The sequence below is a fragment of the Lepidothrix coronata genome, unplaced genomic scaffold (genome assembly GCF_001604755.1).
Source record: "Lepidothrix coronata isolate B3197 unplaced genomic scaffold, Lepidothrix_coronata-1.0 Scaffold27, whole genome shotgun sequence".
NCBI lineage: Eukaryota > Metazoa > Chordata > Aves > Passeriformes > Pipridae > Lepidothrix > Lepidothrix coronata.
In genome coordinates, this window is record NW_016690207.1 from 222,673 (window position 1) to 243,499 (window position 20,827).

Consider the following 20,827-nt stretch of genomic DNA (forward strand, 5'->3'; position numbering starts at 1 on the left):
CCAGCAGCCAAAGGCACACCCGGGGCTGGTGGGGCCGTGTCTGCCCTCAGCCCCACTGGAAGTCTGGAGGAGTGAATGAAATCAAACAGTGCTCACCTGAATAACACCACCTCCTCCTTCAGTAGACCAAGTCCCACTCTTGCTGGTACAGAGGCCTTGGTGCAGCTGTGCCCAGAAAAGAGGAGGACAAACACTGTGCTTGTGGAACTACTTCAGCTCTTCACAGAGGAAAAGCTTCCTGCCAAAATGCCAGCTGCAATGCCATCCTGCTCTGCTGACTCAGACTGGGGCTTTATCACCATGAATCTACTGCTGTAACATCAGTGAACAAAACACACATTTCCTTGAGCAGAGAAAATCTTGATTCCCATTTTTATTATCCTTTACTACCTTGTGAAATCAAGGGGCTTTGCTGCTGTCATGCAGCTGCCCAGCCCCTCCTGCGCAAGCCACCTCACGCTCCCGCAAGCCCAGACGAGGGGCAAAGCAGCAGGAGAAGCAGAAGACAACCACAAGCCACTGGGGTTAAAGCAGCCAGAAGGACCTCGAGGCAGAGGGTGATGGTCATATAGACTATACCTATGCATTTCACCTCCAGGTGTCTTTGAAGTCCTGCATGGCTCCAGAGATCCAGGAGTATCCAGAGATCCTGCCTGGATCCAGGAGGTTTCTGCTGTGTTCCTTGGCATAGAACTTTCCAAAGCCATTCAGACCACCTGGCACAAGGACAGCCATGGGCAACAGCCCTGGAGGTTTCCAGGGAAGCTGTAAGGATGTTCTGAATCTTCTCTGGTACAGAACAAAGGAATGTGGATTCTTCAAACTGTACTTTAAAAATCAACTTACAGTACTAGTAAAAAGATGATAAAGCTAGATGCTAATCTTTACATCAATCAGGTCACTATGCCTGGAGCTCATTTGCCTTGCAAATAGTCTATTGTTACATGCTGTGTCCCTTCCTACTCAAATTACTAACTCCACCCCAAAAAAGAACTTCTGTTGAAACTTCTGTAGAAGAGACAGATCCTGCTCCTGAAACCATGGGGCCTGTCAGCTACTCATCAGAGACCTATGATTTGGTGAGTTGGGACTGGCTTTGCTTGATAACGGGGAGAGCAGGTAGAGCTGGGGTGGGCTGAAAGACTTGTTTTCTGTCTGTCCATCTTCTCACCCTCCTGTTGGCAGAGGAAGAGCTTGAGCCATTTCTTAAGACAGCAAAATCAGCCCTTGCATCCCTAAGTCCCAACTTGGCCACAGACACAAGGCTGTTGCTTGCAGAGAGCCAGCGCAGTGGGCTGCAGCTGATCCAAGGGTGCTGGATATTCCCATGGGGAAAGCTGCCGAACCGCCGGGGCCTTGTGCGCAGCCATTCTGGCAAGGCTTAGCCTGAGCACTGTCCTTGCATCAGGACAGACCACAGCCTCTGCAAAGGGCCAGGTGACTCCCCGGGAGAGCGGGGCTCCGGCAGCCCCATACCCACTGCCAGCCTGTCCCAGGCTCTGTTCCCTGCTGCCCGTGCAGCCCTCGACACCTCGGCATCAAACATTCATTCCGAGCCAGGCACCTTCTGCAGCAGCCTTCAGTGGTATAAATGACTCTGCACACAGTATGCAAAGCCCTGTACACCTCGTCTGGTCTCCTTACACAACTGGAATACCCAAGCAAATCCAGTGCGCGCTCTCTCTCTTTCTCTCTCTCTCTCTCTGTGTGAAAACCCTTGGTACAACCATACGTGCTCCTACCCCTGCTTGCCTTCTCCACATACAGGCTGCCACAGACTCTGTTGAAAGTATATTTACAAGAGGGGCATTTTGAAGAAGGGAAAATAAATTGCGAGTACTTCTAACAGGGAATGATGACACAAGGCATTCTGCCTCATAGTTCTCTCCCCAGCGTTTGCAAATGAAAGACAGCAGCTGCACCTTTTAGAGTACGTTGAGCTATCCAAGGGGAAGTACACAGCAGCACTATCATCTCAGAATTTATTTTTTAACCAATTGAGCAATTGTGGAAGGAAAAATTATGAGAACGTTTGCACCAAAAGGGTGTTTATCTCACAGTGAGTATCGCACAGTGAGTATGGTGAGGGCCTCATCTAAATTTTGATACCATACAAGACTAATCGACTGTTACCTTGTGGAAAAGTAACGTGCCCAAAATGATAACCTCCTTTCTCCATAGCAAAAATGCTTTGCTTGCTTAACCTTCCTCAACTGCAGCCTAGACAACCAAAATCACAGGTGCAGAAGAACCATTGAGATCTCCACCAGGTCCCTTGAGGTGCTGCAGGCCACTTTTCATTGTAATGGGACCAATATGACTCAAGAGCATAAAGGCACCTGCACTACAGTAATGTGGCATTTCCACAGGCTTTGGTCTTATTCCTAGCTTTCCTTGGTTCAGCACCCAGAGAAGTTATGAGCAGAAGCTCTGTCAGTAAATTGCATTGATGTGGGCTATTTCAGTTTTAAGGTTTTGGGAATAAAATGTGCTGCTCCCAGCCCTGGCATGGACTAGAAGGGAATGACTCACATGGAAAACCCATAATAGTGCACAAGCTGCTTCACTTCTGCAGCCAAATGTTTTGATCACTGACAGTTGTGGGGAACTGAGAAAAGCAGCTGCCACGCGGAGACCAGAATAAATCTGAATGTGGGTCAGGGGTAGAGGGATCCCTGAACAAAAAGCACACAGGAACAGCCTTCCCAGGTATGCAGTTGTTACAGAAAGAGACACCACTTTTTCTCCCACCCCCAAATCTGGCTGCAATTGTCTTGCAGGAGACCTGTTCAAAGGTCCCTCTGCATACACACTGTTGACTTATCCCATCCCAGATCAGGCAGCCACCTGCTTCCAGTCCTAGAAATGGGAATCACAGCAGAGTCCCCAGAATCCTTTCCTTGGCACATTCAGTGCATCTCCTGCAGCTCTGGTCCCTGTCCTTCCTGTCTCAGCCTGGACTGTGACTTTTCATCCTCGTCTCCAACTCATCTCTGTCTGCTTCCACCCACACATGCTGCTCTGCTCGGAGATGCATGAAAGGATGCCTCAGACTCAGCTCCGCACATGCTTCCCCTGCCCACAGCAAGTGGCTTTACAGTAAGAGCCCTCCCTACCTGCTCCCCATCAGCAATCAGATGGTGTCTGATAGTGGCACTCAGCCTCTGCACCTCTGGCTCCAAATACAAGGTGATGCTGGAAGCTGGTCAGTGGCCAAAGCCACTGAACACCACCCAGGCTGTCTACCCATCAGCATCAATGGTGCTGGCATGGCTCAAAGGTAGGACTGACACTCCAGCCAGCAAACCCAGACATTTCCCATCCTTTCCTTTTTTTCCTTCAAAGGTGAAATCCTCCAACCTCTCCCCAGTGAAATTTCCCATTCCAACATATAATTTGTTTGGGGTTTTCCACACGGTCACCTGCACAGCCTGAGCAGTCTGGTTTGGTCAGTCCACTAAATTGCAAAGGTTTTTGGGTTGGTCTTGTTTTTCTCAAAGAGATTCAAGGATCTGGCACTGGACAACACATTGCAGGTTTCTATGTGTGTTGGTAATTCCAAAAGGTCTGGGTTGACAAAAGGTCTGGGTACAGACTAGGAAATGTTTTCAAGCCAGGGAGAAAAATAACTGGGAGGGATTTCTAAAGGCTTTTGTCTTTAGCAGCTATCTCCAGTTTCCAAAATCATATCCTTAACCAGAAAAATAAATGTTCTTTGGGAATACAAAATTCTTTTCACCAAAGGTTTGCAGCCCCATCATCACATTAGGGGAAGACAGGTGTGTGTTTGAGGTTTTGGGTAGGGGGGATTCCTACCCAGCCCCCGAGGGGACTGGCTCTCACCCATTCAGGAGGAAGCACCATGGCATCAGAGCACAGCCACAGCACCCCTGGATGCAGAGTTGGTGGAGAACGGGATGGTGGCAAGACCAAGAGTAACTTTGGTCAGAGCAAAGTCTGGCTCAGCACTCTTTCTGGCAGTAGCCAAAGGCAGAGGCCCAGGGAAGAGGGCAAGAGCTGGGCAAGGCTATTCTGCACTTTTCCCAAGGGCTTGTTTGCCCCCCTACCATCCACTGCTGGGGGACCCCCTGAGCCAGCTGTCTGCTCTACGTGTTCAGTAATGCTCCATAGACTTCTGCCCCATCAGTGTGCCTGGCCCCTCCTGGAGCCATGCAAATGGTTTCAGCAGCAGAGTAGAGCAGTTCAGACGAGCCCTGCCACTGCCTCTTTACCCCAGTCACGTGCGGAGGCACCCAGTGCATTGCCCAGGGAAGGCTGCCTGAGAGAGAAGAAACATAAATTACCCTTCCCTAGCCAGGAACAATGCAGGACTCCAGGCTGGTCACACTCATTTGGCTTAGTAGCACATTGGGTGAGCAAAAACCCCCAAAATCAACTCTAAAACTGTATAAAGCTGGGCTGGTATTTTTAGACGGGAACTTTGGCAGAGGAGGGAAGGAGCAGCAGGTGCAAACGGCTGCAGCTGGCAGTGAAAGGTATGAAAGCAGCAAGCAGAGACTTCCGCTGTGGTTGACACTGAAGTCTCAGCACAAGTCTCTGGAGAGGGTGTGGGTGGGGGACCTCAGGGTGACTGCTGCTGAGCTCTTCCCACTTGTCACTAATTTTTCAGCTTGCCACAAGCCTCCTGCACTGCTCTCTTTTTGTGCTCATCCCAGCCCTTTGCTTTTGTGAACACCCAACTTCTGCAAGGTGCCCAAGGCCAGCTGGAGTGTGCCCACTGTCCAGGAAGTTCATCCTGAGTGCAATTCCAGCTTCCCAGCACTTGATACTTGCCCACAGCCTCAGCCCCAGTACATGCTGCTCACCTGGCAAGAAGATCCAGCAGGCCAAGAGCGAATCACGTTTGTGGCAGCTCTATTGCACTTTCCTTACTGGGTATCAGCCTACGGTCCGGGTGGTGTTTTCAATCGTGTTTCCTGCTCTGACTGCAATTAATTCAGAACTGCAAGGTTTACCAACAGAACAGATTTCTCTCTGCAGCATCCATTCCTCTAGCTATGGCACCACAGTGCCTCAGAGGCTTTCCTCCAGCCATGCTGAACGCCTGCCCCACACCTTTCTCTGAGCGTGTGGAAAGCAATCTCAAGGACAGCTGCTGCTTGCTCTTGCCCCTTACCTTGCTCTGCCCCAGGCAGCTCCCAGGCCTCTGAGGAGAAGGTGGTCAGTGCAATCCCACCACCTTTGTACCTGGCAGCAGGCAGGACAGGGGCAGTCCGTATCAGAAATGGGTAGAAAACATCAGGAAAGCTGGTAGAGGAGTGTTCCATGCTGTGTGAGGAAGCAAGAGCCACCAGCAGGTAAACTAGCAAGAACCAGATGATGAAACTGGTCATTTGACTGGATACCAGAACATCACCAAATATGCTAGTTAGAGATTAGATCCTGAGCAGCTCTTGCTGTCAGAGATGGAGACAACCCTCTCCACAGGGTGCTGCACCTCCTGGCACTGGGAGGACCTCCAAGGTCATCACACTGCAGACAGGCAGCACCTGCTCCTGATGCAGGTGGGCTGCAGGACGTGGGGATGCTCCACTCTAGCTCTCCAGGTGCAGCTGAGGGACTGGGTTCTTGTGTCCAGAAACTCCCCTCTGTTAATGATACTCTCTTATTCTCCAGAGCCAGGTGGAACTGAGTGGGTACTACGAAGCTGAGAACACCACCCCTTCTTTGGAGGGCTACTTTTGCTTCAACCCAGCCTCATCAGTGGTTGGCAACCAGAGAGACCCCTTCAGAAAGGTCTTCATGCCCCTCATCTATCTGCTGATGTTCATGTTGGGGACTGTAGGCAATGCTCTGGTCCTGGTCATTTTAGAGAGGTTCAAGCGGTCTCGCACCACCACGGAAAACTTCCTTTTCCATCTCACCCTGGCCAACCTGGCACTGTTGCTTACCTTCCCGTTCAGCGTGGTAGAGAGCTTGGCTGGGTGGGTATTTGGGAAGTTCCTCTGCAAGATACTCAGTGCTGTCCACAAGATCAATTTCTACTGCAGTAGCATGCTGCTGGGGTGCATCGCGGTGGACCGTTACCTGGCCATCGTCTATGCAATCCACACCTACCGCAAACGCAGAGCTCATTCCATCCATCTCACCTGCACGGCTGTCTGGCTCTGCTCACTGCTTCTGACTTTACCCGATCTCATCTTCATGGAAGTCTGGACAGACGACAGCAACCGCAGCATTTGCTATTTTCCAGAGGTTGGGATCGATGGCAACAATGCCTGGCTGGCAACTCGCTTCCTCTACCACACTGTGGGCTTCTTTGTGCCCCTGCTGGTCATGTGTTACTGCTACATGGCCATTGTCCGGGTGCTCTGTCAGTCCCAGCGCCTGCAGAGGCAGAAAGCTGTCCGTGTGGCCATCCTGGTGACAGGAATCTTCCTGCTCTGCTGGAGCCCGTACCACATCGTCATCTTCCTGAACACACTTACCAAGCTAGAAGCCTTCACCAAGAACTGCCTCCTGGAAGACCAGCTGGACACAGCCATCATGGTGACAGAGGCCATTGGCTTCACACACTGCTGCCTCAACCCCATCCTCTACGCCTTCATTGGAGTCAAGTTCCGTAATGACTTCTTCCGGATCCTGCAGGAGCTTGGCTGCATAAGCCAGGAGACCCTGCAGGAGATCCTGGAGGTGACAAGGAAGGGTAGTGGGATTGATTCCGACAACACCACCTCCATCTCCACCTTCTAGCTGGAAAAGGCTGCCTGCAGGACAGAACTGGCCTAGGGCTTTCCTTCCTAGTGGCGTACTTGCTGTGGTCTCAGTTACAAGTTTCACAAGCATCCCCACCACTTTTCTTTGCTCCTCAGGAAACAGGTCCAATAGCCACCGAACACCCGAATCCCATCAGATACCTTGCCTGGCTCCTCCTGGTTCTTGTACCTGTAGAGATCTGCCTGGCAGCTGTTGGTGAATGCTGGCTGTCCAGTGGTCACTCTCATGGGGCTGGATGAACCCAAGTGGGTTGAACTGACACTCCCACCTCTCCCTCAAAACGGTGACTGCAGGCATCCTGTGCATGAAGCCAGGCACAAGACTGGGGTGCCAGGGGCAAGGAAAAAAGTGCAGCTAACTAAGCTAAGCAAGTTTCCATTTCATTAGCTCAGGTTGGTACAGACGTACCCAAAGGAAGCAGCAGGACTCATTGGCCACAGCAACTGGAAAGACAGATGCAGGTAGGACTGATGGGGGCTGTAGAGCTCAATCGCATAGCATGGGCATACAGTGCTGAACACTCTCTGACTGCAACATTGTCCTCCTGCTGCATGACATCCCCCCCAGCCAGCCATGACACATTCACCTGCCCGACACAGCTCATGCCAGCAGGTCCTCCCACAGACTAACAGATTTGACTGTCACAGACTCCTTTCCTGACACCAGTTGCATCTTTCCCCACTCATTTGATCTGTTTTACTGCTGTTAAGATCTTCTGTGAATGGCTGCTGGACTGAATGCCTGACTATGCAAAAGTTTTCCTTTAAGGAAAAACACCATTTGAAGAGATGGCTTCTGTCTTGTGACTCTACACAGGGGACAGAAACCACACCGCTTTGTAAGTCTGAAGGTGTAACTTTTTCTTTCAGCTTACTGTACGGCAATTTGTGGGTTCTGAGAGCAAGGAGACCCACTGCCCCAAAGTAAGGAAAAGAGCTCGTTTGCATAATTTCTCTTTGTTTTTAGCGAGGCGAGAGGAAATGCAGCATTTTGCTTTGCACTGTGCTTTCTGATATTTTTCCTCCACCTGCATCAACAGGGCTTTCAGAGATTAAGTGCATCCAGGTGTATAGAGAAAAACCTGGGTGGTGATCTTCCCCTGAACTGCAGCTGAACTTCACTATACCCAAGGGCCCTTCTAAAAAGACCAGGCATTATGGAAGGGGTTACGTTACCTCAGTCTGGCTCAGGTAGAGATCTCAATAGCTCGTTCTCAAATTGTGACTTCAGGAGAAAACTCACCAAGTATAAGGCAGTCCATCATTTCCTGCATTGCTGCATCTTCAAAGATGAAACCTGCAAATAATGGTGACTGTAATTGTTCGAGCATGTACATGCAGCAGAGGAAGAGCAGCTCTCTTTAGCCTGTTCTCGTGTTCTCCATGGTTGTACCAGTGAGCAGACCCATTGCAGATGCATTGTAAACACCTCCCCAGCAGGTTCTGATGAAACTGTGTTTCTACATACATAAAACTGTTACTGAAGAAATGAACAGTCAGAGTTTAAAATTCTTACAGTGGTCACAAAGTAAAAAGAAAATCTGCACACAAAGGAAGAGTGAACAGATTGATTACACATCTATTGTTACTATAGTTTTTAGTACTGGTATGTACAAACCTTTAGAAATGTTTGATGTAAGCTGTAATAAACAATTGAAGGAAACACCTTCTCATGGATAGTGCTTGTAAGCAGTTGTCTGCAGTCATGTCACTTTCTCGAGGGAAATGCATCAGAGAGCACTGAGTGGGCAGACCTCACCTTTCTGACAAGCACTGCTGTTCCCACATGGGGACCACAGGGCTCACAAGACCACCCTGTTCAGATTCCCCTTCACTGGTGCCACAGAATGCCCTGCTGTGTTCAGAGTCAGTCCAGATCTACATTAGCCGTTTGCTTTCCAGAGCCTCTTCCACCAACTGGAGCACCTGCTGCCCCAGTTTTACAGCAGCTGCTAACCCAAGTGGAAAGCTGCCCTTGCACCCACATTTGGCTCAGCCAGCCTGGGAATGGCTTGGCTCAGAGCTGGCAGACCCTTCCCCAAAGAGCAGCTGTTGCTCCTCCCACAGCTGCCTGCAGCCAACCTGCCGAATGGTGACAAGAAAGCAAGAGGAACTTTCCTTCACCACAGAGGAAGCTGGGCTTTTCACTCAATGAAACCCTCGCTGCCTCCTCAAGGTTTGCATGGCTGTCACATGGCCCAGAGCAGGCTTCCCTGCCACCAGAGCCACCCCCAGACACCACAGCCCTCAGGCACACAAACCTTCAGGCTCCCCTGTGGAGCTCAGCTCAGCCCCTATTCCACTGCTACCAAGTGAGGCAGACGTACTCTGCCCACCCAGGCCACCAGGAAGAGGCATTGAGCCCAGGGGAGCTCCAAGGTGGCTCTTGCAGGGAGTGGGGAAGTGGCGTGTGGGAAGGCAATCTCACCACCATCCACAGCACACACTCTGCACCCCCAGCCCTGGACCATGCTCTGCAAACAAGGCTCCAGCAGACAACCCAGAGAAAGCCTTGGTCTCTGCTGAAGGCAACCCCAAAGACAAGGACACAAAGACTCACAACAGCACACTGCTCTGCATTTCCTGCAGGGCAACCAAGTCTCCCAGGAGGCAGAGCTGGGGTGTTTCGGCAGAGCTGGGGTGTTTCAGCAGAGCATCCTGCTACACGCGCGCGATGATCGCAGGGCTGTGGCAGGCAGCGGAGCGTGCATTCGTGAGCACGAGCCAGCAACGCATGAATGAACACGTGCCTGGGAGCGCTGCAGAGAAAGGGCTCCCCCGATGCCCACGCAACCCTCCCAGCAGCTCTTGCACCCTCTTGTCCCCACTGCAGTCCCATGGAAAATCACGTGGAAAAAGACAGGCACAAGGTCAGGTTTTGAAATTTGTCTTTTTAATAAAAAGGCACCTATAAAACAGGTCAATACATTACAGGCAGCACAGATACCCAAAAACAAGCCTAAAAATTGTTTCAAATAAAAACCAATAAGATGTCTTCACATATTGTATTTATATATTTATATTTATATATATATATTTATATAATGGTACAAAATGACTGGGGAATTTCTCCATGGGATGACAGAGAACAGGTCAGTCACCTTTACCTCAACGTGAAAGCTAATTCCGGGTGCGTGATTATCCGACGTACTGAAAGATGCGGTTTCCCAGCATATGCTTTTTTGGAGCCGGAAAAACATGGCGAAGTCATGGCTAAGAGATGGGCAAACCTACTGTGATTAGGTGGAGTCAGTACACAGAACTCAAGCTGAGAAGCCGAGCAATAAACTACAAGACACAAGACTAGACACAGGTCACGGCAGCAGGCAACCAGCTGATGGCAAACCTTGCCCAGGTCTAACACAGACTGGCTGTCACTGAGCCTCCAGAGGAACTCCTGCCACACTGCTGTTCACAGACATGGTTGGGAGTGGTGCCCAGGGCAGAAGGGTGTTAGGCAGCACTTCTTCTCCCCGTTGTTCAGCCCTCTCAGTGGTAGGGATAGGGCTGGCTCTAGAGCAGTGCAATTTTGCAGAAGAGCATCGACTGCTACTCTAGAATCCTCAGCTCTGACCTAGTATTGGGATTTCCCTTTTGTATCCAGGGCTGCTGAGTCAAAAGGCTTTGCTTCTTATTTGTCACCGAAGGACAGGTGTTCCTTCTGTTGCCAGGCAGAAATAGCACTGCACTGCCCCATCCCCACGACCAGCCAGCACCAGCCTCCTGAGTCCTGCACAGCCTTGCAGCCTGGGGGCTCCGGCTGAGCAGGGACAACACGCTGCCCACAAAGACAGGACTGCAAGCCCCAAGCAACTTCTGTGTCAGGCTGGGCAAAAAGGACAACAGGGAAGGTACGAACACGTGGAGATCTCAAACGGGCTAAAACAACAGCTGTCTACAGACAAACAAAAAACTTCCATATAGAAAATGTTATGGCTTCAAATTAGCCAAGACTAGCTGGTGGGTAATGAGCAAGGTTTGAGGCTGTAATTGGTATTTGGATGTTTACGAGAAACTACCAGCAGCACACCCCAAAGTGCAGCCAAGAGAAGCCACAGCCTTTCAGGCAAGTCAAGCTTAGAAAGAGCTACATCTGTTTGAGCCACATCCTCCCATGTGAACACACTGAAAGGATGGAGAATCCAACCAGCTAACATGGTCAGGTCCAAAGCCTGAGCTGAAGATTATTCCTCTGCTCCAACTGCAAAGGCAGGGATGACCACTGCCTGTTTTATCACCTCAAAAACCGCTACTTGCTCACATCATACACAACAAACCCCTACAAAGCAGGAGACCAAAGCAAGAGTCTTCCTCAAATCCAGACCCATGCTTCTTACCCAGTACTGCTCGCTACACAATGCCCCAAAGCTTCAAGGTATTCCTAACTGGACTTTGTGACTCCATCTTCTCACAGACTAGATCAAGAGAGCTGCTGGGCTGACGTTTCAGCACCCACCAGCCTGTCCAAACAGCTTGCAAGATGGTGAAAAGTGTTGCTGTTCACTCGCTACTTGACAATCTCCCTTTCCAAAGCCCTCTCCTCCCTGCAGTACCAAGCTGGGAAAGGTGAGCTCTGTTATAAGAGAGTGTGCTAAGTCTGGCTCTGCAGAGATAATCCTCCAAGCGGTGTTCCCCCGGCAGCTGTGTGCCCCAAGTTCACCGCTGGATGCTGGAATGGGGTCCCTGCAGAGGTCCAGAGACACTGCCATGAGTGCAGAAGTGTGCGCACATCACCCCACATTCCCCTCCGTGAACAAACACAGGACAGACCATCAGGACCGTGTGCAGGAAGACCTTATGGAGTGCAGAATGGGGAGGATGGAGCGCATCCAGAAAAGCCAGAGTTGTCCAAATGGCACACTTCTGCCAGCTTGGGAATGAGGGATTGCAATGCAACTTCAGCCTCTTCTGTCTGAAACACAGAATGGCCACGCCACTGACACCAAACAAGACTTACACTAAAGTGGAGTATTGCACGCAGGGACAGGTCCTCTTCAACAGCTGGACCTTTCCTGTGCCACAGGGCAGGGCTGCTGCCAGTAGCTCAGGGCGAGATGGAACAAAGACTGCCTGCGAAACTCTGGAGGAGAAGGACCAACAAGCATGAGGAAGACCTGGGAGAGCATTCAACAGGAGAGGGGGCGCAGGACAATGGCAGACGGTGATGTATGGGTCATGGACTGGTGTAGGAAGGCTGCAGAAGAGCAGGGTTCCTAGCTAGCCTCTCCTGGAAGCACCGAAATGCATCACCCATCGGTCCCTACACACCGTAACACCTGCCACCGGGGGACACAGTAGGAAGGGAAGAGAAGGGAGTAGAGGTGACAGGGTTGGTCAAGACCTTTGGGTCCAGCACGTTATCATCTGCGAAGCCCAATCCTCACCACTTCTCCAGCTGAAGGGAGAATGCTCCCCAGCATCCCCAGCTGCCACAGCAGCTTCTCCACAGAGCAGCAACAGCTGCATCCCACGAAGCTGTGGCCTCTGTCCTGCCAGATGAGCATCAGCAGCGTTTCACCAGGGCCACAGCTCTTGGTGGTGGTTGTGTTTGTGTACTCAGCAGAGCATCCACAGGGGCCTGAGATCTGCATGACACCACATCCCCTGCCCCCCTCGCCCATGCAAACCATCTAGATGCATGAACAACACAGGTCTGACACAGAGTCACTCTGTAATGGGATCTCTCAACATCCTGTGCACCCTGGGGATCCTCCTCCCTCCCGCCCTCAAGGAGAGTCTTCAATCCTTGTACACTGTTGCCTTTAGCATGTTTTTTCTGTTTCTGTTTTTTAAAACATGTTTTGAGGCTTCTATTAAAACACAGAAATACAGAACAATTAAAAACCAGCACAAGTTTCGCCTTTCCCAGCGACCTATTTACAGCTAGTTCCAAAAACCCTCTTGCACATTTTGGTTGCTTAAAAAGGAAGGAAAAAAAAGAAAAAAAAAAAAAAGGAAAAAGAGAGGAAAAAAAGGGAAAGAAAAACACTTGACAGAGGAAAACTGTAAGTGAAAACTTTACAAACTGACACAGGGTCTGGATGTCCCTAGTCTCCACTCAGGGTTCAAAGTAACAGCCCCATTCCCAGACCCTCCACCCTCCCCTTCCCCAAAAAAGAAAGGAAAAAGAAACCCAATTCACATCAAGTTTACTGCACATATGGTTTTCTGTGTAGAGGCGAATCCAATATGAAAAGCATCCCACGTGGTGTCCTCCACTGACATTGGCCCCCAACCCTCCCCTGCAGAAAGGTTTAAAAATGTTTGTAGATGCAGCCCAGTCCCCTCCCCAGCCCTGAGAGCCAGCCGGGGTTAGAAAGGCAAGTTCGCCATGTTCCCAGGCCCGGGGATGTAACTCATCTGGCTGTCCAGGGAGACACTCCTCTGCCTCATCTGGTGCGTGACCATGAGGTTCTGCTGAGGCGGGGGCCCCATGAGAGAGCCCTGAGGTGACATCATATGTCCTGTCTGGGCATACATCTCCCCTGACACAGACATGCTCCTCTGCTTGGCCTGCATCAGCATGAAATTCTGCTGGGCCATCAGGCTCTGCTGTGGAGACATCATGCCCTGGTGCATGCTGTTGCCCATCATGCCTTGCTGGGGTGGTATGCCTGTCCTGCCCAGCATGGGCATTTGTCCAGGATGGCACATGGGCATGCTGAGTCCCCTCTGCACGCCCTGCTGCCCGGGGAGGCTGGGGGCATTCATACCTGGCCGCACTGGGGGCTGCTCAGCCATCATGTTCTGCAGGTTCATGAGGTGAAGGTTGGAAGGCTGAGATTTCGGCGCCTGGCTGTCACTCTTGGGGAAATACTGCAAGGTGCTGCTTGGCTTCTCTGATGGGATGATCCTGGACAGATCAAATTCAGGGATCCCTGTGGGTGTGGGGCGGATGACCTCGCTGAGCTCGGGGTCGTTCAGCACCGATGCCACCCCGGGAAGCACGGGCGGGTAGGGCTCGCCAATCCGAGGAGGGATGTTCTTGCCCATCATGTGCTGCTGAGGGGGCATCTGGCCAGGCTGCTGGGAGGGAAGGTCCTCAGGCGGCAAGGGCATCCCTGGTGGGTAATGCTGCTGCATCCCAGGGCCACCTCCCGCACCGGGGGCTATGGGCATGCCTCCAGCAGGAGATGCCATGGCGTTGTGGGGCTGCTGCATGCGGGGGAACACGAGCTGGTTAGAAGGAATCATCTGTGAACTGTTGGGCACAGGGCCACACTGCTGGTTCAACGAGTCCTGGGGACCCGGGGGCATCATCATGGGGTTCTGGGGGGGCACGCCTGCCCCTGGCCCACTCGGGTGCATAGGAATGTTGGAGCCCAGAGGGTTTGGGGAGGACATCATGGAGGTGGGGGGCGGTTCGTGGGAGAGGGGCTGCTGACCAGGCAGGTTCATTCCCATGGGGCTCTGAGAGGATCCAGGTGCCACAGAGTTCAAGTGCAGTTGATTTGGCTGATTCCCCGTCACACCTAAGGACAGAAAAAAGAGAGAAGAGTTATCCCTTCTCTCAGATCTCTTAGGGTTGCAAAATCCACATCCTGATAGCTTGCCAAGCACTCCTGCTCAGAATTCCCTGAGCATGGAGAGTGATGCTTAGTAAGGAGATGCGAGATGGGCTTGCAAAGCACCAATATCAGAAAAGAGGCACCCAGACTCCAGCTCCCTAAGCCCACAAGCACCAGAGAGATCTTTCAGCTTCATCCAGTCCCATGCTGGATTTGTAGCTTCTTACAGCCCCCTGATTTTAGAATCCTGGCTCGGTGTGTTGGGACAGCCCTACACCACGGTCTCAGCTGGGCTCCCAGCAAGGCTCCCAGCTACCTGGAAGGCACCAAGGAGTGACTCTTCAACACTGTGGGCTGCAGGGTTCACACCGCCCAGCAAGCTCCGGTGACCACACAACCTTGGGCGGTGAGGAGGAAAAAAGCAGAAGAGTGGGCAGCCCAACACGGGTGATGTCCGGGTGGGACATCGGAACAGCAGAGCCATCCATGCCTGTGGAGGCAGCCAATGCATTTGCACGCCTGCAGTCAACCTAAGTGACTACTCAGCAGTGAAAGAGTCAAAAAGTTGATTTTTCATTTTGAAAACTGCCAAAAATATTTATCAGACAGCTTTAAACCCCTAAATCAAGTGGTAAAGCACACTGGAATTCCCCTTTGGGCTGGTCACCAAGTGACAAAAAACACTCATTTGCCTAGCTGTCCTCACCAGTGCCACCGGCTAGTGAAGCGTATCTGGCCTATTGAAATCACAGCTATGCTACCTACAACACAGGTTGCCTCACGCAGGCACCTGGGCTGCACTCAAAACACCAGACTCCCAAGCCCTGTTCGGAGCATGCCTGTCCTGTTACACAGAAACGCAAGGGCTCTAAGCAGCAGACCTCTGTCTGCAAGTCCTGAGCCTGAGAAAACTCCAGGAGCCATGAAAATTCAGGGCCAATGCCTCTGCACAAGGTAAAGGTAGATCTAAAAAATTCCAGAGCTCACAGAAGAAGGATGTCTCAAGCCAGACTCACTCATGTACTTCCAGAGAGCACACCCAAGCCAAAAGCTGATGGGCAGCCTCAGCACAGGGCAAAGAAATGCACAAACTATTACCAATGAGGGTGAATTTAAGCTATTTGACATGGCACACAGGGGGAGAAGAGAGTTTCTAATGCCTCTTCCACCTGCTGCCTCAGGCTCACTGGCAGCCATGAGATGGCGTGACCTCTTGCAAGCCCAGCTCCAGTAGTATGTACCTGACATACTTCCAGGAGGGAGCATAGGCCTGTCTGGCAGCAGCTCGTCGTCAGAGGTGGCGATGGTTTTGATGGCATTGTGGTAAAGTGGTGTGGAGCTGGGCATGGCATACTTGGACATCTGGGACATCATCAGTGAGAGTGGGTTCTGAGAGGGGGATGGATCTGGAGAGGAAGTAAAAGGCATGTTGGGATTTATGGTGCTAGAGGTGTTACTGGCTGGCGCGGAAGAGCTGCTCCGAGGCCCAGAAGGGAGAGAACCTGCAAGCAAGAGAGAGACCAGCTTAGTACTGTCCACACACCTACTATCAGAGAGCAACCCTGTCCCCTCCTTCCAATGGCAGTGACCAAAGGAGTTTGCAAAACACAGAGCTGGCCCAGCCCAGTATGCAGAGACCTTGCTCCAGAGCAGTGACAGACTTCCACTTCAACCTGCTCCTGACTGCCCAGCACAGACACAGCTTTTGCTGCCTTATCACAGAGCGTAAGCAGTAAAAGCTGCTCTGCCCACCCTCTCATCTACCTGAAAAGGCCCTGTTTGGACTCCTGGGAAATAAACTTGCTCCATGAGATGCCACACACAGGCATCTCTGTTTCTTCTTGCTCCTGCGAGAGCTCACAGGCTGGAGAGAAACACTGTCCGCACACTCACCAAGCACAGACATGCACTCGCATGCAAGACACCCGGCATACCCTGATCCAGTGCTCCCATGGAGGCAGATGAGTTCATGCTGAGAGTCTGCTTGCTCTGGTTGACTCCTGGGCTGGGCATGGTGGCTTTGGGAGATGGCACCCAACCAGGGGAAGGAACAGCCATAGAAGGGGACTTCAGGCGGCTTGGTGAGCCGGTTGGAGACCGCACATTGAGAGAGGAGCTCATCACCTGGGGGGACTTGAGGGGCCCTGACTGGTTTGAAGGTGGCATGCTGACCATCTGTGAGGGTGTCTGTGGGGACTTGAGGTTGGCAGACGGGGAGGTGACCAGCGGCGAGTGCACCTGGCTAAGGGTGGGAGACTTGAGGTGGCCCATGCTGGGGGAATTCATCTGGCTGATGTTGATGGTGAGGTCAGAGGGCCGGCGGCCAAGCCCTCGGGAAGGTGCTGGGTGCATGTTGGCTAGGTTTCCCCCTGGTGTGGGAGTGGGATTGGAAGCTGGAGGCAGAGGGATGTGGCTGAGCCTGGTGGTGCCACTGATGCTCCCAACAGGCATGGTGGCCTGCTCAGGGTTGAATATGTCCGAGCCACTGCCCATCTCCTGGGGCATGTTGGGATAAGGTCCTTGCCCACTTGAGAAGCCTTGCTGGCCTTGGTTGGGGAACTGGGAGGGAATCATCATTTTCTGGGGCCCCGTTAGCATTGCACTACCACTGCCATTCTGAGCCCTCGCCCTGGCCAGCTCCTCAGGGCTCATGCCCTGGTGGGTCATCATCTCGGGGCCCCTCATCTTCTGCGACATCATCATCTGCTGCTGTGGGGTCATCTGGACATTGAGGTTCATGTTCATGTTCATGTTGACATTCATGTTCATGTTGAGGTTGCCAGGGCCCACGGGTGCATCCATGTCCCGAAGGCCTGATTGACTCATAGGGGGGCTCAGCATCCCCCGAGTGCCTGCAAAATCCATTCCCATTGGGGCACTGCTCAGGCTCTCCCCCGTTATCTGGCCAGCAAACATGGATGGATCCATCTGCCGGTGAGCCTGCATCATCCTCTCCATTTCCATGCTCTGGCTCATGGAGTTGCCAGATATTCCCATGGGCCTCTGCATTGCCACTGGGCGTTTTTCCATGAGCTGATGCCGTAGAATCTCCTCCCTGGCACGGGGATTCATAAACCTTTCTGGGTCCCCTTGCCCTGATGGGTAGGGCAGGGTGCCCTGCGGAAAGTTCCCGGGGCCTCCCATAGGAGACATATCATCGCTCCATCCCATGCCAGGCCTGACTGGTCTCTGCATGGCATTCATGGGCCCAAGAGCATCCAAGGGCATGTTCTGCATCCCTCCAAAGCCAGAGACTCTCTGCATTTGATTCCCAGGAAACCGTGGCCCAGGAAAGGGTGGCCCTCCCCGCAGCTGCATAGGGTCCGGCACATCTATCGGTCCCCGCAGCTGGCTGCCCATCCCCGGTGGCCACGGCTCCCCAGGCTTGCTATGGTAGGGTGGTGGGGGCCCACGCATCATCATGCTCCCCATCGACTGTGGAATCATGATCTCCTGCATGGGCCGGCCGTGGATGCTGATCTGCTCCTCTTTCCGTCGCTTTTCCTCATAGTACTCTTCCTGCAGCTTCCTCCAGGCCACTTGCTCCGGTGTCAGGCTGTCCTGGTTCAGCCGCTGCATCATCATGTTCATCTGCTGCCCCATGTCAGCTCCGGGGTGGTGCGGCACCTCGTGTTCTAGGCTAGGCCCACCAAGGCTCTGAGTCTGGGATATCATGGACTGCAGAGGCTCTTCATACTTCTTCATGCTGGCAGAGGGTGCAGGGGGCTGGGCAGGGGTAGCCTGTGGCTGAGGGGCAGTGCCACCCTCACCCACATTTTGGCTGGACTTGAGGAAGGGCTCGGCCTCCCCACTGCGCAGCAGCAGACGCTCAATGTCCCGCAAGGTCTGCAGAGAGCGCTCTCGGTGCTCCAGCTGCTCCTTTGAGAGCCCTTCCGAGTTCATGGCGTTCCTGGGGCCCAGGCCTGCCTGCCCTGGCATCCCTGGACCCGGACCCTCTCCAAGAAGGCTAGAGCTGGGGGCGGCAGAGGAGTCCACTTGCCCAGGCTGCATGGCGCTGGCAGACGCAGTGGGTGTATTTGGGTGGTTGTTTCCAGGCTGGTTGCTGCTGTTGTTGTTCCCCAAAGAGCTGGGAGTCAGATCTCTCCGGACATCTTCACTTGTCCCTTCCTGAGGTGCAGGCAAAGGTGTCTGACTGATGGTCTGAGGTGTGGGGGGTGGAGGCTGCGGTGGGGGAGGCTGCGGCTGTGGCTGACTTGCTTGAGGGGCTGGTGGCTGGGACTGTGGAGTGTTGGCAGCAGGAGGGTTAATCGGAAGTGGCTCAGCAACCCCCAGCACTTTAGGAGCAGGTGCCTAGCAGAGAAAAGGGGAAGAAACTTGAGAAGTAAAAACCCTAGAGAGGTATTCTTCCCTGCACCCTGCAGGAGACCTCTCTGTCCCGAAAAGTTGCCTCATGGCAGTTCATCTTCATTCCTTACAGGAAAGATGTAGGCCCTACTACATGCCCTGGGAATGCACAAGCTGTGGGCATGGCTGTGGGGCCACAGGCCATGCCCCATCCCAAACTTTTCACAGATGACAACAGCAAGGGTTGTGCCAAAGAGTTTCCGCAGCAAAGCATCCCACGCCACTAAAAGGGCATTCTGGCAACCCCTTCTTTCACAACTGAGCCAGGGGCTGGGGGAGGGTAGCAGTTGGCAGCACATGCCAACTGGAGCATTTGGTTCATAGCTGGTATACCTGGTCTAGCTTTGCCCGTGGGACATTCTGCTGATGGTAGGCCAGAATGGAGTCAGCTCGGCCCTGCAGGACAGCTTCTGCAGCTCTGGGGAGAGAGCACAAATTGCTTGAGAACAGGCACTGTGCCCCATCCTACCCATCCCCAGCTGCCACCTCCGCTCTTCAGTCCTGCAGAAAGAGGGAAATCTCTGGAGGTCACTGAGAAGAGTGAATGTTCTCAGAGCCTTCCCACCTGTCCTGCACATGTCCCCTGAGGATCTCCAACTGACGATCACTTGCCCTGAAGTTTCCCTCTTCCCATGTCCTGTGACAGGCTTTGCCTTCTGCCTGCTGCCCTAAGGTGGCTGTCACCCAGACGCTCTGGGATCTTCCACACCAGACCTGTGGTACAGCAGAGCTCTAAAACTAAACAGACTAAGTTAAACAGACTAAACTAACTACACTGCTATGACCCTGTGGCTGAGACAATGCAGGACAGAAGGGAGGAATTGTGTGGAGAACACCCAAGGGTTACATGACACTCCCAGAGACACCCACCCCTCAGATACTTCTGAATCAGCCCAGCAGCCTGCACTGCTTTGGGTGAATCGTTCCTTGGATGCTGACTAGATGTGCTCTACAGCAGAGTGCAGTGCCAGGCATCGCCAGGAGGAAGTGGGCATCTAAGTCCAAGTTCGCCCACCCGTGGTGGCTGCCAGTAAACCTCATGAACCTCAGGGGGTTCCCACTCTGTGCAATCAGAGAGACACAGGTCTCTCCAGCTCTTCTGCACTCCACTGCCGTGTGCAGCGGACAGGTGTGACAAGGCCTGCCGGGACGGACGGAGTTTACCGCTTACGTGTTAGCAAGGTGCGTTGTAAAGACGTAAACGAACTGTGACGGCTGCTTCCCTGCTCCGCTGCCTCCGCCTCCCACAGCCTCTGACCGCAAGCCGGGGGCAGCACCATGGGGCACGCCGGAAGCGCTGCTCTCGCTCAGGTTCGGCAGCGGGTTGGACCCTGGGCCAAGCTGTGGGGCCGTGGACATCGCAGGATCTGCTACATTACAGCCTGCGGGAGCAGAGGAGAGCACGGGAGCGCCGGGACGAGCCGCCGGCAGGGGGCGGCCCCGGCCCGCCCGGCGCGCGTCCATCGCCAGCCGCTATCGCAGGAGACCCGCAATTAATATTAATAAGCATTGCAATTACCAGGGGCATGCCCTGCCTTCCTCTCCCTTCGCCCCTCAACGCAACTGGCTCCCTGCTCCCCTCCAGCTGCCTCTCCCCACCGCAGCCGCTCCTGCAGCCCGACCCTGCCACTGCAGCATCCACACACGAGACGTCGCTGGGAACCTGGTGCGGGGACACTTCCAGCCCCTGCCCCCGGGCAGCCCCACCGTGGCCCACTCCCGCCACGCAGACCTGGGAGCAGGCTGTGACAAGGGAAGTGGAACTATCCCTTCCCACACGGGCTGTGGAGTGTGCTGAGAAGCACAAGGGAACATTATGGAGGGGATGGTGACGGTGCGCTGGCAGCTCTCCTTGCTTTCCTACACATTCATGTTCTCCATCAGAGGACATGGGTATCTCCTGGGGCCCCACAGAAGGAAGTAAACTGAATAGTAGATACAAAATGTCAAAGAACATCTATGCTTCTGGAAAACAGGAGATACCTACAGTTCATTGCCCAAAGCAGTGCACACCTTGGCCAGCTCAGCCCTGCCTGAACCACTGTCAAGACCCCAAGAGGCTCTTCAGACTCAGCTGCCTTTACAACATATCTGTGGAGAGCCGGGTAGATGGCCTGGCACAGACTTAGCTGCTGCAACAAGGGCAATGTGTGTTGCAGTCTGGCTGCCACTCTGACCAGGGTGGGCATGCCCGACCAGAGTTAAGCTGGGCACACT

At 53.1% G+C, this 20,827-nt stretch overlaps 2 protein-coding genes across 3 annotated transcripts in view; one reads left to right on the forward strand and one right to left on the reverse strand.

Annotated features, from left to right (window-relative positions):
• The first annotated feature begins 131 nt into the window (after positions 1-131).
• On the forward strand, positions 132-8,366 carry CXCR5 (C-X-C motif chemokine receptor 5). Its single transcript, XM_017809592.1, has 2 exons — positions 132-1,079; positions 5,638-8,366. Exons 1-2 carry the CDS (start codon positions 945-947, stop codon positions 6,712-6,714), a joined length of 1,212 nt encoding a protein of 403 aa, XP_017665081.1. The 5' UTR covers positions 132-944; the 3' UTR covers positions 6,715-8,366.
• Positions 8,367-9,608: 1,242 nt separating this feature from the next.
• The window catches only part of BCL9L (B-cell CLL/lymphoma 9-like), a 46,975-nt gene continuing 35,756 nt past the window's right edge, over positions 9,609-20,827 (reverse strand). Inside the window, exons 4-8 of one of the 2 annotated variants that reach the window (XM_017809583.1) lie at positions 19,782-19,992; positions 18,944-19,028; positions 16,180-18,556; positions 15,487-15,651; positions 9,609-14,209 (exon numbers count right to left, since the gene is read on the reverse strand). In XM_017809583.1, the coding sequence (XP_017665072.1) occupies positions 13,050-14,209; positions 15,487-15,651; positions 16,180-18,556; positions 18,944-19,028; positions 19,782-19,992 (3,998 nt within the window). In that variant the 3' untranslated portion in view covers positions 9,609-13,049. Of the gene's footprint in view, positions 14,210-15,486; positions 15,748-16,179; positions 18,557-18,943; positions 19,029-19,781; positions 19,993-20,827 lie in introns of both variants that reach the window. The other variant, XM_017809582.1, reaches the window with a different exon arrangement.